This window comes from Sparus aurata, chromosome 3, assembly GCF_900880675.1.
Source record: "Sparus aurata chromosome 3, fSpaAur1.1, whole genome shotgun sequence".
In the NCBI taxonomy this organism is placed as follows: Eukaryota; Metazoa; Chordata; class Actinopteri; order Spariformes; family Sparidae; genus Sparus; species Sparus aurata.
Genome location: NC_044189.1, coordinates 29437352 through 29454874, shown reverse-complemented (window position 1 = coordinate 29454874; position 17523 = coordinate 29437352). Strand labels below are relative to the sequence as shown.

The following is a 17523-nucleotide window of genomic DNA, read 5'->3' as shown; positions in this document are numbered from 1 at the left end:
ATAATATTAATGAAAATCCTATTAGAAATGTGTTATATTGCTATAACCTCTTAAAGTAATATAATATTGGCATTACACTGGTGAAGACACATAGAGTATCATATAACTGCAACGTCCCCATGTTGACTCTATCGAAGTTATCTCTATCTGAAAAGAAAGAAATAGTTTAATATTAAAGCCTTTCTTTGTAATCTAAAAGATCACCTTAAGTTTGAGATTACAATAGAGGAGTCCTGCCACACCTGAAATAAAGAGCACCTCCACTAACAGAAGCAGTGACATTTTAATTAAATGAAATATTAGTCTTATCAAGCTTCAGGGAAAGTAGGTTGTGGTACTACATGACACAGCATTCGACAGCATTTTAAATGAGAAAGGCCACGTCACGGAGTAACTACACTGATAACAAGATGAGATGCATCAGGACTTCAGCCCAGCAGGTGATCCATCAAACACATTTGAGTTCACTTGGCAGTCATTATTTAAAGTCAATAAGAAAAAAGAAAACGTTTGAAACATTTGAAACCAACCAGTTGCTGATGTATAACAGATAGGGATGTGTGATAATTATGGGAAATTATTAATTATTATTTATCATTCCGATAATGAAATTATAGCTCATAATTACCCAGATACAGTCCGTGGTGCTATTTTGCTTGGTTCTCCACAAAGAAGACAAAATAGAGAGAGGGGGGAATTGGAGTACAATAGTTGATGCATGGATGTAATAATAGAACCTAGAGAGGACAGGCCAGGCAGACTGCCCCTCCTGCCCACACCTTGAAATCAGGAATCGTTACTTGGTTTTGGCAAGTTGGGTTTTGCAGTCCTTTGCCATGCAACATGTCTGCTCTCGCTAGCCCAGCGACACTCCAGCTGCAAAGAGGACTGTTGGAGGAGGAGTGAAACCCAAGAAGAGCAGCAGTAGCCAAAAAAAGTTGGCACGTTTAAGGGGGAAACTACAGATTATAATCCCTAGTAGTACCGCTGCTGCTGGTGTGCATCATACAAACCAACAGCAAGCAAAGCGACACCTAAATTATGTTTAATACAGTCTCTATGCCTGAATCAAACTGAGGAGGAGGCTTACCTAACAACTAGTCACAGCAGAGCACACAGCAGAATGTCCCTCCCTCATCCCTCGGGCCCATCCATTCTAGCATCAACCAAGTAGAATGACAACAAATTCAACCCCTAGAGACTCAACTTGCCCATGTGGACATGTTATATAGTTTCAGAGGAAGACAACATGATTCTGAGAGGAGGGAGAAAGTCTGTGATTTGTAACACACATTTTTTTAGTAACTCGAAAAGTTTGCATCGCCACTAAAGCGTATTACAGGAATACAAAGCAGCAACAGCTACGTTTGCCACACTAAAAAAGCTGAGTGCTCTTCAGCTTACACTAGTACCTATTCAACAGGCATTTGAAAACTGCAGGATGTTTTCTAAAGATAGGGTTACCTATGTTCCCCAACCCTTTACCATTTATTATCATTTTATCTGCAGATTAAACAGCCATAGGCTATCTGTTCTATAAAAGTCTATTTTTGTATTGAGTATATATTACAAATAACAGGTTTCATTTTGACAGATTAGGTCAAAACGTATATTTTAAAAGAGTAAAACGCTCTATAAAATTAACATTTGGCGAGGCAGAAAGGAATATTAAACCATTCATCTTTACTAACTGCATCTTACCCTCAGGCCCACATATACTTCACATTTATAACTTTTTGAAATACAAAAATGATTGCATATTTTTTTGCGGTGTATCAGTTAACTGTTGCGAGAGGCAGGTAATTATTGGTATCAGTATTGATTGAAAAAAATCCATATCATACATCCAAAGTGAGAGACAAAATTCACTGCTGCACTGCAGGGCAGACTCATAGTTGGACAATCACAAGAAGGACACACTTAACTTGGGGAGCCACATTAGGACCGTTGAGCCAATTGTGATTATGTGATGAGTGATGAGACCAAATTTGACCAGGTTAGTTCCAGAAGGGGTCAGTTGGTGTTGACAGAGAGATGATGACACATCATATCTACCTTATTTCTTGCTATCATGATACAATAATGTCACTTAACCCGAACCAGCGTTTCCTATGGTAAGAGGATAATCTGCCTTCTTAATCCAGCTAGTACAGCGCATCATTAATTTATGAAGATCCAGGTTGGCAGCTTGAATTAGAGGTGTGAATCTTCACTGGCCTCACGATTCATTTCGATTATGATTCAGCTGCCAGCGATTCAAATGCAGTCACGATGCATCTCAGTGTATGGCATCCTCAATGTAGTATACATAGTGCATAAATTGTACAATAATCTTGTTTTCACATAGTAGCTTTAAGACCAGGCATTTATTGACTCTCCTGCACACACCTCTCTCAGAGTTGGACAGCAAGGTTGACAGCACCTCCTCTGTATTATTTATGGCTGGAGATGTTATCTTTGAATGAAAATGGCTAATGTGATTAGTAATTGTTGTGAGGCAGAAGTCACTCTCAGAGTGAGTCTCGTCCAGTTCATACTTCCCGGCAAGTTAATGAAATCCGACATGTGTCCCCAGATGTCCGTTTAAAAAAAAACCCAAAAAACTTTTATCACTCGCAGATGATCTCTGCCTCCCTCCAACATGCCTCCTACATAAGTAACATTAGTCTAATGTTTGCACACAGTTCAAAGTATGAAAGCAACATCACAACATATCTTTATTGTCCAGCTGAGGCCAGACAGTCAACCATCAACATAAGCTGCAGAATCTCGATGCTACTTACACTTTTATAAATGCCTTAGCTAACACTTTCAAAGCCTTGAAGTGATGCGGGCATATCAGTTATGATGACACTTCCTTACACTAGTTACAAAATATCCCCCATAATCATCTCCCCAGTGACCTCCCGGGGAAACATGTGGATTGTGCTTGATATAATAAAAGGGGGAAATCAATTTGGCCAAATACATTCACTCATCCATTCAGGTAAAACACAATATACAGATAAGAGAAGAAAGACAGACGGGCATAATCACCTTGTTCCTGGTGTAAAGCTAGTCAGAGCTGCACACAGTGTGAAAATCAAAAAGGGATTCACAGTCAGCTGGTTGGAGAGCTGGGCTGGCTGACAATGAATAATTAGTATTTCCATAGTGGTGTCTCCCTGTAGATGGGCTGCAGAAATCTTTATGGTCCCTCCACTGTTTCCTCTCTGAAGCAGATGGGTATGTCTGTCTCTTGCAGTTACTCTCAGCTCAGCTTATCATTCTATTCATTTTTCTTCCTCAAACAAACTGAGCTTAAAAAAACAATGACTTCTTAGAACCCCCAAATCCTCAGGGGATTCTCCCCATGTAGCAGGCATCACTGCACAAATCTAAAGTGATTTGACAGATCACGATATCTACAGCTTGTTCAAATCTTTTACAGAAGAACAAAGTGGCTCTAAGCAGCTGTGCACTGTAGTAAATGTTCCATTAGCTGTACACCCACATAATCCCTGATCGAGTCAGTGAAATGAATGGTCCATTTGTGTGCAGACCTGATGTTTTTATCTTTCCAGATAATCTAACTTTAAGTGTTCTACAGCTTTCTCAAAGCGTATGGACTGTACAAAACCATCAAGCGCCTGACAGACTATGTTTACACAAACCTGAATTTCAGGAACTCTGGGATGCTTTATCAAAAGCTAATTTAGATTCAAATGGCAGCAAACAAATGTAAGTTGGTCTTATGGGCTGACCACAAAGCTTTGCGAGACAGAATGTCTTTTTTGTCTTTGTCTTTTTTTATAGATCATGCAAAATAGTGTAGCGCAGAAACACTGGTGTGTGAGTAGCACGCACACACGTGCATGTCGAATGAGTCTGCAGCAGCGAGATTCAGAGTCTCACCTGTTTAAACCACGACACATGACAGTTCTCTATAAAATAATAGTGGAAACAACTTGTAGACAGCCATATCAACAGTATACCAGTGTGTCAAATGTTTAATGTCATGCATCTGTAGAAAATGTCACAGACATAAAGAGAGTACACACATGTGAAGGACAATTTGTTTCTTGTGCACTCTTTTTCTTTCCCTCCCTCTCACTATCTTTTTCTCCCTCCACTTTCTTTTTCCTTTAACAGGGCTGAGGGAAAATCATGTCATGATTTTTATTGATAATTATCAAAGGAGAACTTTGTGCAAATTCATAGGGCAGGCAGTGCGGCAGCAGCAAAGTGGCCTGTGTGCACACTAGTGAAATGCAGCACTTTAGCAACGCAGACACCACCCAATACACAAGCAGGAAGTGTGTTCCACAGGTTAGTGGGTACACAACAGAACTGGAACTCACAGTCACAACTGTGAATTTTTTACCTAGATATCACTGCAGTTTGAGTTGAGTCTCCAGTTTTCAAATTCAATACTACATGTAACACAAATATTACAAATATGTAGAGCTGTCCCAAACGATTAATCTAGTGATTATTTTTTCGATTAGTCAACTAATCTAACGATTAATTTAACGTTACATGACCAAACAAAAGTAACTAGTAACTGTAACTGTCGTTGGTTACTTATATGAGGAAAAAAATGCCGCAGTTGTAGGCGGAGCAGCGTCTGTCCTCCCGCCTGACCTACCAACTCTTCATCACCTTATGCCCGAAAAACAGCGTCTGTCACCGGCAACAACCTTTAACTCACTCAAGTGGTTGTGTTGATAGAAATCACCGCAATGGTCAGCCCTCCCGACCGAGACTTCAGTGAACTTTCCCCTAGAAAATAGCCTCCGTCCCCGCAAGTGACAGAGTCACTCAGCGACCTGTTTACTGATGGCGATTATGTAATAATGTAATTTAGCGTGAAAAACGTAACTCTTTCATCTTCCAGGATGTTAAGGGGGCCGGGTTCTCAATCACTACTCATTATAAACGGTCAGCGCGTTTAGATTGACAGGGGGGACACCTGGGAAACACCCCGACGTCATCATCATGACGTGTACCGTCACGTCTCTTTAGGAGCAGCAGTGCAGCTTTCTGTGTCAATTACATGGCGGTTCGTCTTTATTCCAGCGGAGCTTCGCTCTGTGTGAATGACCAACGGCGGAGAACTGACAAATCGCCGCTGCAGCGTTAATGCAACGTCTCTGTGTGAGAGGGGCTATTCTCAGCCTCCACGGGTCCTACCACTTCCTGTTTGGGACGACGTGTCGACGCAAATTATTTGTGTCGACGAATTTATGTCGTCGTCCCAGCCCTACAAATATGTCTTCATAAAAATGTTCAAGGCAGAATGAAAATGGACTCTGGCCTAAATCAAAACATGTTATCTTCACTGTGTTTGAGCGCTGCTACCCAACACAATAAGATGGTGATGAGTCACTAGTGGTCTCACTACTGTTATGTACACATTCCTGTCTTCATACTTTTGGCCATATAGTTTAACGTGCGTTTCCTATGAAACAGCAAGCAGAGTGCTAATTGCTTAGGCCTAGTTACATGTTTCCTGTGAGAACAGACAGCTTAGAGAGGACTTACAGCAGCTCATAGCAATTCACCAACTTTGCCTGGAACCGGTCTGGCAGCTCCTAGTGAAAACAGCGGGTAGTTTGAAGACAGGGAATACAGTGCCACAGTGGTTTTCTTGCCAGGTTTGGCTCCTGGCATCCCAGGGCTGAGTCAGCAAAAACAATCACTAGCTGCATGGCTACGAGCTAATTACCTAACAGCAGTTACACTTGCAGCAATTACCGGTCATTTTAGCTACAAAGTTTCCATTATCAGCCACCAGGAAACTCCATAAATTATGTGGGATCTGTGGCTCAGCTCTATTATTCTCTGAGGTTGTTTATGGCTTGGGGCCCACAGGCATTTAGGGTAGGCATTTGGGAGGCTGCTAGTTAGCAGTGTTTAGCAGATACTTTAGCAACGAAGTGTTATCTGTCCAGTGTTGAGGCAAAGCAGCAAGAGGATATCAGAAAATATTTTCTCCATAAAATATGATCCACTTTCACCCAATTTAACAAATTAAGTTATGGTGTTGTGACGTTGTAGAGTAATCTCTAAGGTATGGGACTCAGAAACAGTCCACTCTGATGGCATCCTTCTTTTTAAAGATCCATGGCAATGTTATGAATACTGTTTATTGGACGAAATATTTGGTGCATCTGGTGCATGAGTCATCTACATTTTTTTGTCACTTTCAGGAAAGTAACAGACTCTGGAATGCTATTAAAATACCCACAAAACAAAATTTCTGCCACTGTTGGACCTGACAGTTTTGTACAATGAGATATGGAGCAAGACAAGAGATAAAAATCCTTGAACATTTATGTTGACTTCATGGGAACCTTAAGCTGTGGAGGCTCAGCTGTTGAGAATAAAAAAAGGTAATGACTAAATTATCCCAGCATTGTTCAGTTTCCAATATTTTCTTTTTTTTGACAGGCTGACAGCAGCGATCAATGTACCATACAGCAAGTCAACTGTATGGTCTCAAAGTACACAGCACTAACACCATGACAGCTCTCGAATATCACACATGCAACAAAGGGTGACAAACAGGTAGTTTCCTTGACAATATCAGTGAAGACATCTCCAGAACTGTAACCTTGAGCTGAAAGAAAAAAGGCACCTCTGGTAAGACAGCCATGCTGTGGAAATATGTTCACCTATTTAAAGTCTGACATGTGAATCATAAACAAAGATGAGTTGCAACAAAGATGAGTAACACAGTGACCTTGTTACATGATTTCAGACCACGTTGTTTACACAAAACAGCCAATTGTGATTATAATCTAACCCACAAGCCTTGAACTTCCATGGTAGATAGATGGTGTTTCTTAGCAGTAAACCACAGCCTCATCAGCACTATGAACCAAAAACACAGCATGCTGCAAAGTACCTAACACATACTGGTTTCTTATTACGCCTTTAGTTAATCGAAATAATCATTTTATACAGATATTAGTCTTACAGGTGGTAATCACACCGTTTCTCCTCTCAGTGTGTGTTTGTATATGAAACTAATGCAACTTTTAGTGTGAGCAGCGAGTTGCTGGCTGAACAGCTGGTGTGCCCACTAGCCGGCTGTTTCACTGCGGGATGCTTCCTGATAACAAACTGGACGTCCTCCCATTTATCTGACAAGTCCACAGCCACAGTAGCTGGCTGGGATGCTGCAGGGCTGGACTGCAGACCTGAACTTCCAGCAAGATGACTTCACAAACCATGCTTTGTCACCTCAATATTCCAAAGGAAAGGGACTGGACCACATAGCAGACACTGTAGTTCTGAGAAATATCTGACAAATCCTTGAGAGCTAAATATTGACTAATCTTAATACTCTGTAGTTTCATATACTACTGAACTTGGCACGACTGCCTTCTTATGTGCTTTACACAGAGTAGGCAGCCCTTCTCCATACACATGCTGGCTAGACTTGGTTTGATTGGCACACCATCCCAGTGCAGCAGGAATTGCATCTCCATTAACTGATGATCTTGCCTTGAGCCAACTACTTTTAAAAGCAGCGCACTGGGAAGAACTGTTTACTATTGCGCTCTACAACAGTTGTTTGTAGCCAGCTACTTATCAGCATGGATTTTGAGGCCATTGTTATAATTTGCTCAGTATCTCCTATGTATTCCTTGGAAAAGGGAGACAGGATGATGAAATGGATCTAGAGGAGAAAGACGAAGCTTCTGTTTGTCCCTGAATCATGCCACCGCAACGGCTGGGAAGAGGTCGGGTGTGTTTTGACCTGACTCCAAAAATGGTCCATCTTGGGTGTGGTGCAATTCAAATTGCTGCTTTTTGACAACATTAGATTTTATCATGGACTGAGAAAAAACATTATGTACATTGTGGTCATTGTGATGATTATGAATATCCTCTCCTGTGATTTAAAAAAGCTGTCCAACATGAAACCTACTGTCTTTTTTGGATTCCTTGATTTTTTTTTTCTTTCCATCGCACATTGAACCCCTCCAAAATTACTTAAATCAGATGTCTGGAAATACTACCGATTCCAGACTGATGAACAGGGTGATTAAATGCATCCATCTCCTTGAACACCATCCATCTCTGTTGGCTGAATAGTCTGTTATTCATTAAAAAGGATGTTCACTTAAAGACAAGATGGCTGACCTATCCAAGAAACAGTAGGAGTATTTGTTTCTGAACAAGTCCTATTTAAGGAGTTTGAAAGGTCCGTTGTAAGACAGTAATTTAGTATAATTCCCAACTCATCAAATAATGACACTTTGGGATGGTGGCCAAACCCAACCTATAATCCCCAAGCTTCAGTATTTGATGAGTTTGGAAACCCAAAGAGTTGGGAATGAGACTTAAAAAACTTTCTTATAAAATGGACATTTATGTATATAGATGTATGATTATCAGGAAAATTATTGTGAATTGCAATTATTTTGACCAGGAGGATCCCTAAATTATCTGGCATGATACACTAGGGATTCAAAACAAACACAGGTTGTTTTGAAAGACATACAGGTAAACATACATACAGACAGACAGACAGACACAAAGGTGGAAAGACACACTGAAAGAACTGAGTTGCTAACTTTTACCAACTGCAGAAGACAGATCGTGTTTGGATTGAGTGAAAACAAATTGAGATGCAGAGGTGCAGAAATGTGTAATGGAACTGAACACGGCCTTTCGCCCCAGCTGTGCTGTAGATGCATGGAGGAGGGTGGTGCGTGCAGAATCGACTCTGATCACAGCTGCTCAGAGAAGCTCAGCCCCACTTATAAGGCCTTCATATGTACAGAACACCAGTAATCATGCTGCAGTGTGTGTGTGTTAGACAAGTCAAACATGATGGCGTATCTGCCATTATGAAGTAGATGCGCTGTAATGATGCCATTTCATAAATCTCAACAGTATATTTTTTAAACTGCACATGCATACTGATGTTTGAATGTCTCCACTTACAATTAATAATTGATGCAAAGTTATTGTCTAATATCACCACAAAGAAAGAACAATTTTGATTTTGAACTGTTCCACACAAAGAGGTTCACCGATTTTAAATATGGAAAAGAAAGAGCTGGTAATGCATTTGCTACCTGTCAAGACAGATGCCCAGATTTGGGGTATTGGTATTGTATCTGGTTTGAAAGGATAGTTTTGATTTGGAAATGTTTTTATGTAGGGATACATGTTTGTTTTTTGTGGGGAAAATAGTGTTCACCATTCTCTTTCTTGGCTTTTGGTTTTATCACACTCTGAATCTATTAGTTTATTATTGCTGGAAAGGAGCTGTCAGGCAACAGAGCTCAGCAGTCAATAAGTTCCTTCACTAATTTTGCTTCTGTCCATCATTGAGACGCTACTCAGGGTAAAGTGAGGGTGTTATTCATATTATTTATTTCACTGATATCTTAAAATGTTGTTTTGTGGCAGATTTAGACACTTGAGCGGACTAAAAGTATGTGATGATACTGATATGGGAGTCCTATTCATGACTCTGATGTGTTACTGTTCTGGGTACCGTAACCGCTGCTGAGAGACTGATGTTTCTCACAAAACATAACAGAGTTATGGGAGAGATGAAAGAGACTCACTGCTGGGAACACTGTAACTCAGCAACACCAATAAAACATCTTCTCTGCCTGTTACTAAAACTCAAGTTGTCAGTCAAGGTCTTAATCCTGAGGAAAAAAGTAGGAACCTTGATTTGGAGTCGAACAACTTTCTGCTGGCCGGCTGGCCAGGACTTATCCAGGACTTTCCCATGTGCTGCAATAATAAGATGTGACTTTTGGAAAATAAAAGGGATTTCTTTTCATACAAAAGGGGATTCAAATTCAATATACTGCCCTTCACCATTGCACAGTTTGCATATCAAATGCTTTTCATTGTCATCCTCAACATAAAAGCATCCAACACAAAAGGACAGAGCTCGCTTTTGGTATCAATGGAAAATAATGATTAATTAACTGAGAATTTGTTTCCTCATTTTCACTGCTCACTGGAGTGTTATCATTTACTTTTTAAAGTCATGTAATGGATGTAAAAGTTAAACATATCTCATCCTTTCTTGCATCACTTTACATTCATGCTGACGGTGGATTTGGCATGTTTGTATTAACAACACTGAGGTCACTGGTCACGGCTATGTTTCTTGCAGATAAGGCCAGATTCACCTGTGACGGGGTCTCTGGCAAAACTTTGTTGGTGGACCCATACTGACATACCCCAACAGCCCCTCCTCCTCCATAAGTGCATTGCAATGTAACATCCAAGTTCACATTCAGGACACTACGCACTGCAGTACATTTCATTATATGCTCAACAAATAGTTGTAGATGACTGTCTACACAACAGTCACACCTGGAGAAGTTGAGTTAGATTTCATGAAAATGAAATGTTAAGACTAAAAGACAGAGCTGATGCTAATATAGCACTGTTAAATTTGCTAAAGAAGTCAACTGGGAACTACAACCATTAGATCTAAGAAAAGTCATTCAGTTAGTTTTGGGTTAGGGTTAGGGTTAGATAAGTTGCATCCCTATTTCAGTAAATGGTATTGTGCAGCCCTAGTGATAACCCAGGATGTTACTTTTGACTCTGTAACAGCATTACAAGCATTTTAAAACACTTGCAGCCCACACTGACTCTTTAAGAAACTATGCTACACCGACAAAATAGTGGGAACACTTAGATTCATACAGTAACAGCCTTTGACCAACTTATTTTCATAGTCATGTCTGAATCATTAGCAGATCAAATCAGTAAAAAAAAAAAAAAAAAAAATCAGGGTTTTGTGAAACAGTCAGGGCAGAACCTGCTCCAAAATGAAGATGAGTGGCTTTGCTGCACTGAGTTCAGTTATTTAGAGAAAAGGCTGAACACATCAGTCAAGCCCCAAGGTGTACTACTGCAAAGTGTATTCCTTTGGATTTATTTTGATGCTTACGAGCAAAAATATTCTTGATCAGCTCTTATCACTTGTTGAGCAACAAGTTCCATCATTAACGTAATTATATGGAAATGTATAAAGAAAGCTCAATTGCATCAACCTAACCTAACCAGACACGTTGTTTTTTTTGTTTGTTGTTTGACAGCTGGATGGAGATCATCAAGCTGAGCTCAGCGTCTGCCATCCTCCTATGAGTAAGTGAACCAGTGCCACATGACAGACAATGAAAGCCGACTTTTGTTTAATTCAATCATATCTACAACCTGATAGTCACTGATGGATTTGCATTTCTCTCATTCAACCCTCTCTGCAACAACACTTTCTTCTGCCTTATTGCTTTCATTTCACTGATGGATCTTCGCTGATATTCATTGGGAAGTTATTCCTCTGGAACACACAAAGTCTTGCCGGGATTAAGAAGGAAAGAGAGAGAAAGGGAGAGCAAGAGTAAGAGATTGTGGCCAATCCCCCTTGGTATCCACACATTGTTTCCCCTCTGCCGATGGGGATTCTTATCAAGACGCTGCCAGGACTATCATAAAAGGATATGGTAATTATGGAAAACACACACATGCACACACCCACACATGCACAGAGCCAGTAGGGCCGACCAAGCACCAGGCTAATATAATGTGTCTGGTGTGGGGGCTATTTACATACCCTTCCAGAGCGCTTGTCACATTCAATTAATTACTCTCTGGCAGGGTGACAAAGATGATTAAAATGAATGATGAAAAATATTTCCTGAAATGGCTCAAAAAAAGATAATCTGCACAAACCTTTTAAAATACAGCCAAATGATCTCTAAAACCAGACATCTTAGGAAAAGTTAAAGGTGTTTTTCTTTCACTCCCAAGAGGGATTACAACTACATTTCTTCTATTCAAGATGGGAATGCAGAAAATGAGCCAGAGAGGATGTTTGTAGGAGTGGCTGTGATCATGAGCTGTGCTTTATTCTGGCGGCGGAAAAAAAGAGCTGAAGCCTGTGGGGTAATGAGCTGCATCACAGCGTCCATTCATAACCCCTCACATCTGATGTCTTTCACCAAACACAGCCTATTTAACACTGTCAGATCAATTAGTAGGTGAAGAAAGGGCTGGGGAAACGTGGAGCCTTTTGTTCAAACAGACACTGTGAGCGAGGAGGTACAGTACGGTTTAAGGGAATATATCTTAGCAGAAGGTTTTAATGTTCACAATGTGTGATTGTGCTTCCCTTATCACACAAAAGAACAGGCTCAATCGGGGTTTTTGCGGTAAAATGAGTAGGTTGAATCAAACATCAGGGATGTGACAGCCTTGTGGGGGAATCAGGAGCTGTGAGAGTGAGGCAAATACCCCAAGGGGCATATGAATACAGAAATCTACATTTCAAGTAGTGCCGCGCCTCCACTGGCTCGTATCTCTGTCTGATGCTGATATAAGTTTGAGCAGCCTGTGCCTAATTTTTCACTTAAGGCCGAGGACTACTGACTACAGCCAAGCTCAATCCATTCGTCATGAGGGCTCTTTTCAGCCTAGACATTTTTCAAGGAAGCCTCCCTTTACACATAAATGTCATTTGCTACACAAACGTCTGCCCATGAAATTTCTTTTCCCCCCTCTGCTGTTTGGCCCTTTGTCAAGAAACATAATGGCTTGCTTCAGCCAGATTAGCCTTGTCTTTGAGATCAAAGGGCTGACAAATGGACTGTGATGTGCCGAGGACATCTCTCCAACTGTGGCAGAAAGTTCCTTCAAATGAACAGGTTATTTTCTGTCATCCCTTACCGGTTAAAAGACCATGGCTTAGCATTTACGCTGCATGCAACACGGTTAAGGAATTGTCCTACTGTTAGAGGTGAGAGGCTCGACCTCTTTTTGTGTGGCTGTCTGAAGATACAAACTTTTCAAAGGAGAAATGGCTTTTAGTCAACATAGTGAGCCATGTAACATTTCTCAAAAATTAAAATAGAAGAGAAAAAAAAAAATCACCTAATCCAAGTTAATAAATCATGCAAACAATGAATGAAGCCAAGATATTTATTCTTAGTTTTAAATTTTTGCAATCACCCCACATCCATTTGTCAAGGAGAATTCTATTGTTCATGAAATTAGATCACAATGGGAAAGAGGCAAGGCGAAGCAGAAATCTCACTGGCTATTGATGGCTAATGACTATTCTACTGGGTCCAATTCAAAATTCAAAATCAGGTCTAACATGAGGCCAGCAGCTTGACAGACCATCTTTACCAGACTGAATAATAAATGGAGAACCCAGAACAATTGTTTTCAAGGAGGCTCCATGAAATGGTATTTCGCAGTTAAACTGGCAACCTTAATTCATCACGTGGAGTAACAGAAATGCATGTAGAGGCTTTTAAAAACAAATACTAACAGTATAGATTGTCATTTAGGGTTGGTACATCCTGTTTGCCATGGTGTCAGTTTGGCCTTGGGTCTCTGCACTTATCATCCCAGGTTTGGGTAAGAAAGTCAGCATCAGCAGGGATTCATTGTTCCAATCTCCAGATTGGTACTTACATGGTTCAGTAGATCAGGTATTGGTCAAACATGATGGTCCACATTAAATGGGTTTATGTCCTATTTATGATCAAATTTAATGCATTACACTACTTCTAAAACTCATCTATTCCTGTTTAACAAATAATGCATTTTAATTTGAGGGTACTAGAGGACTTGAGTGTGAAATAAAAAGTGTCACTCCAGGTTAACTGGCATGACCAATAATCAACATGACGATATACAATCGTTTTCTTCTACTGCATACTTTGTTCAGATGTTCTTTTGTTCATCTTTTTAATGATGACTTTTTTTAGAAAAAATAATGAGTACATCTCGAAAAGCACTTATGAGTCCCATTGGAATGGCTTTTTCCTCTGATCATGACCTGATGATCCACATCAAGTATGGTTTGTTCGTAAACATCGTTACACTCTTCCATTGCTACAGACTCCGCAAAAATCATGTGAAGATTTTTTGTTTAGAGGTTTGCTTCCCCAGAGTATTTCTTTGTTTGCTTTTGTTGTGCCAGTTACTGTCTTATGAAACACAAACAATAGCTAAATATTGCAATACAAAATAATACATAAAAATACACAAAGAGTGTTGTTTTAGAATGTTTTGCGGGGATTACAAGCAGTTTCAGTGAGCGTGTTATGAAACGTGCAGTACTCCTTTTCCTGTTTTGCTGTCATAAGTTTGCATTGCACTGAAAGCCCAACTCTTAACTAAGGGACATTGTGACAATGTCCTGGATCCGCAATGTCCTGGAAGTCAGTGAGTTGCTGCCTGCACTGAAAAAACTCATTGAAAACCTTGCACACAATGAAAGCTCTCACTCAGATCTTGATTGGCAGGAGTGTAGGGCACCTCCGTCCCCCACCACGCTCTGGCTTGGGAGGAAAAATAAACCATGCAAACCAGTCGAGTGCCTTTCCCACCCGCAGGGAGTGTGCAAGCACAATACTGTTGCTGCAGTGATCTTAATGGTAAACACTGCCAATCCGTTCAATGACACAGATATTTTCTCTTTTATTCTGCACCCCGACTCTGATTCATACCTCCGACTGCTTACAAGGTCTGTTCACTGAGCTTCAGCCTGAGCAAACAATGGTGCAAATACGCCATGATAATCTACCTATGCTATTCATGTGACTCACAGAGCTGGCACAGCCACACTCACACACGCAAATAGCCCTTTTAAAAACACACAATCAACAGGCTCCTACCTGCAATTTGGCGGCGGGTCCAAGGTTATCTCCGCAAGCTCTTTCTGGATTCTGAAACGAGAAGGAAGATCAGTGTTATAATCACACTCTCAAACACAGACAGACAGACACACACACAGACACTCTCTCTCTCACACACACACACACACACACACACACACAAAACACAGACAGTTATATAAATCCTGCCTGTAAAATCAATCAGTAAGTGTACACACTGAATACCTCATTGATTTTCTAATGAGTTCCTGAGCGCTGTGACTGGATACAGGAATACGTGCTGTCATGCAAGATAAACACGGAGAGTCATGGCTGAATATTTGACATTTTTTTAGACCACACTAATTGATATTGATGGCAAAAAGGGCATGTCGGATAAAGGAATCATATCTCATCCATCCGTGTTAATTAATTTAGCTGCTGATCATGGCCTGATCATCCTGTCTCAATACTCACCCTTTCAGAAAGCTGCTGGGAGCATTTCCACAACGGGAACGTCAAAGAGGGATTAATGAATAGACTGCAGAGAGGCCAAATTTCTCCCTGGTTAAGTATTCGTAACATAACTATGCCAGTCATTTGCCTGCAAGGACCGAGTAGCCTGGTGTTACTTTATAATCACTCAGTCAGCTATAAATGCAGCTGTTATCCTCTCCATGCAGGCAGTGCCATCATTGCCTCACTTACAGACTTCTGATGCTCATGATGGAGAGACTTATAATGTTTCAGCCCAGTTTTTTTTTTATAAACCACAGTTCTCATGGCTCCAGTGAGTTTCCACTTGTCACACTTTTAGCACTTTTTACTACATGTACATGCAACACAGCACATTGATGATAATGAAATGAAAAAGTCACAAAGAGGAATTAATTTTCATGAGTAGCTACAGCACCATCTTAAAAACATTTTTTTTTTGTTTTTAAATAGTTGTCCCGTTTGTTTGTTTATTGGTTAGTTAGCTGTTCTACATAAAAAAAAAAGAAAAAAAACTGAACATATTTTCACAGATCTTGGATGGAGGATGGGTGTCAGCCCAGAATAGACTCCATTGACTTTTGGTGCGGATCCAGACAGAAGGAACGGATCCAAGAATTTATTTTTTACATTTTTTGTCAATTTTCAGGGAATAATGCATGGATCTGGAAAAATATCAGGTGTATTAAGGTGGCTTGTATCTAGTGAGTACAAAAGAGGACTGTTGGGCCGTAATGGAGGTATGCGCTCTACTGAGTGCCATTCTTGTTATCATATTTATTAGTCCATTATTAGATTCCTTGTGATGTGGAATTTATTGCACAAAAGTAATGAGGCACTTTTGAGGAAGTTTTTCATGTGTTCTACTGCCCACATTTTTATACGATAATCAGGGTCTTAAGGGAAGATAACTATGAATTGGGGAAGTGGATCAGATGATTCGCCATGTTTTGTTTACCTTTGCCATTTCTTTTTGTTTTTAGTTCTTTTACTGTGGAATGATTCAAAAATACAAAATCCCATGGGTCATATTTGCAATTTGCACCTGTGCTCCTAGTTTGAAAATGTTGTCACACTGTCTTCAAATAAAGTAGCACAATGTGGCTAAATGGTTGCAGTCTAGAGTCCTGGTCCTGTTGTATCCATGCTTCTTCCAGTACGTTCTGCATACTGTCAGTAAAAGTGGCTCCATAATGTAAAACATCTATTTTCCTCTTGGTTGGTTTATGTGCTTTTCCTAGAGGGTTAGATTAATTGTTTTAGGTACAGTTTGGCTAAAAAACTACATCAAAAAGCATTTCAAAAAAAAAAAAAAAAATTCAGCAGCTGCGGCCATATTTCAGCAGTGGCAGTCCACCGCTGCTAGGTGCATATAGGGGAAACACTGAACAATGCAAATGTTGCAAATTACCTGTGCACATGGAGGGCTCTGACCATTACACCTATACTGTTTCCAAAATTAACAATAACTTCTTAGTTTTGGCTCGCTCCAGACTTCCTCAGACCATAATGGTGAGCGTTTAGCCCTAACTTGTTTAACTCCAACTCCACATTTACATTTGGAGGTAGTTTTCTTCCAGTCCACACTGAGATAAATACTCAGTCAAATACGAATACTTCACTCGCCTATTCATGTAAAATAGACAAATCACAATAAAATATAATACTGGCTACCCTATTGGTTGGTAGACTCAGCAGCCTGTTCCACAGGCTCACTATGCTGACTTTCCAGCTGACTTCTCAAGTCTCACCCCGTATATCTGTTAAATGCCAGCTCAGGTGCATATTTATGAAGTCCCGAAAGCAATCCAACGGCCTGATTGAGAGCATAGTTGTTTTTTGGAAATGTATCAAAGCCCTATATTCCTGACACATAATCTGATATAGGGTAATAACATGTTTGATACAGTTTGCAATAGGGGTGGGAAAAAATTCAGATTCTTCGATGCATTGCGATTCTCTCTAGAATGATTATGTCTCGATGCAGATAAGTTAATAATCAGAATTCTAAAACTGAAATTAGTTCGCCCGCTGCAACATCCCGTTCGCCTGCTGCAGAGCGCTACATAAAGCACCCGCTGATTCTCTGCTGTACACGCATGAGCACCGAACACACATGTGCAAGTTGTTTATGTTTGAGCGGCGACAAAATGGCTGCAATGGCTAGCACCAAGCCTATAAGACCGGCACCGACTGAAAGCTACTGTATGGCAGCATTTTGAGTTCCATGAAGTTGAGGAGAGAATTGACAAGACCTACCCAGTTTGTAAGGTGTGTGGAACTTAAATACTTTGGCAACACAACTAATTTGAGAAACTACCTTGCGCGATACCACCCAGAGTTGGGAGAGAAGCAGCGACCTGTTGCAGATGCCAGTCAGAGAACG

General features: G+C 40.4%; 1 protein-coding gene across 1 annotated transcript in view; it reads right to left on the bottom strand.

Moving 5' to 3' along the window:
• Nucleotides 1–17523, bottom strand: part of LOC115579309 (ubiquitin-conjugating enzyme E2 E2-like) — an 88222-nt gene that overhangs the window by 61360 nt on the left and 9339 nt on the right. The window contains exon 3 of the mRNA XM_030412819.1: nucleotides 14664–14714. Within this exon, the coding sequence (XP_030268679.1) occupies nucleotides 14664–14714 (51 nt within the window). The remainder of the gene's footprint in view (nucleotides 1–14663; nucleotides 14715–17523) is intronic.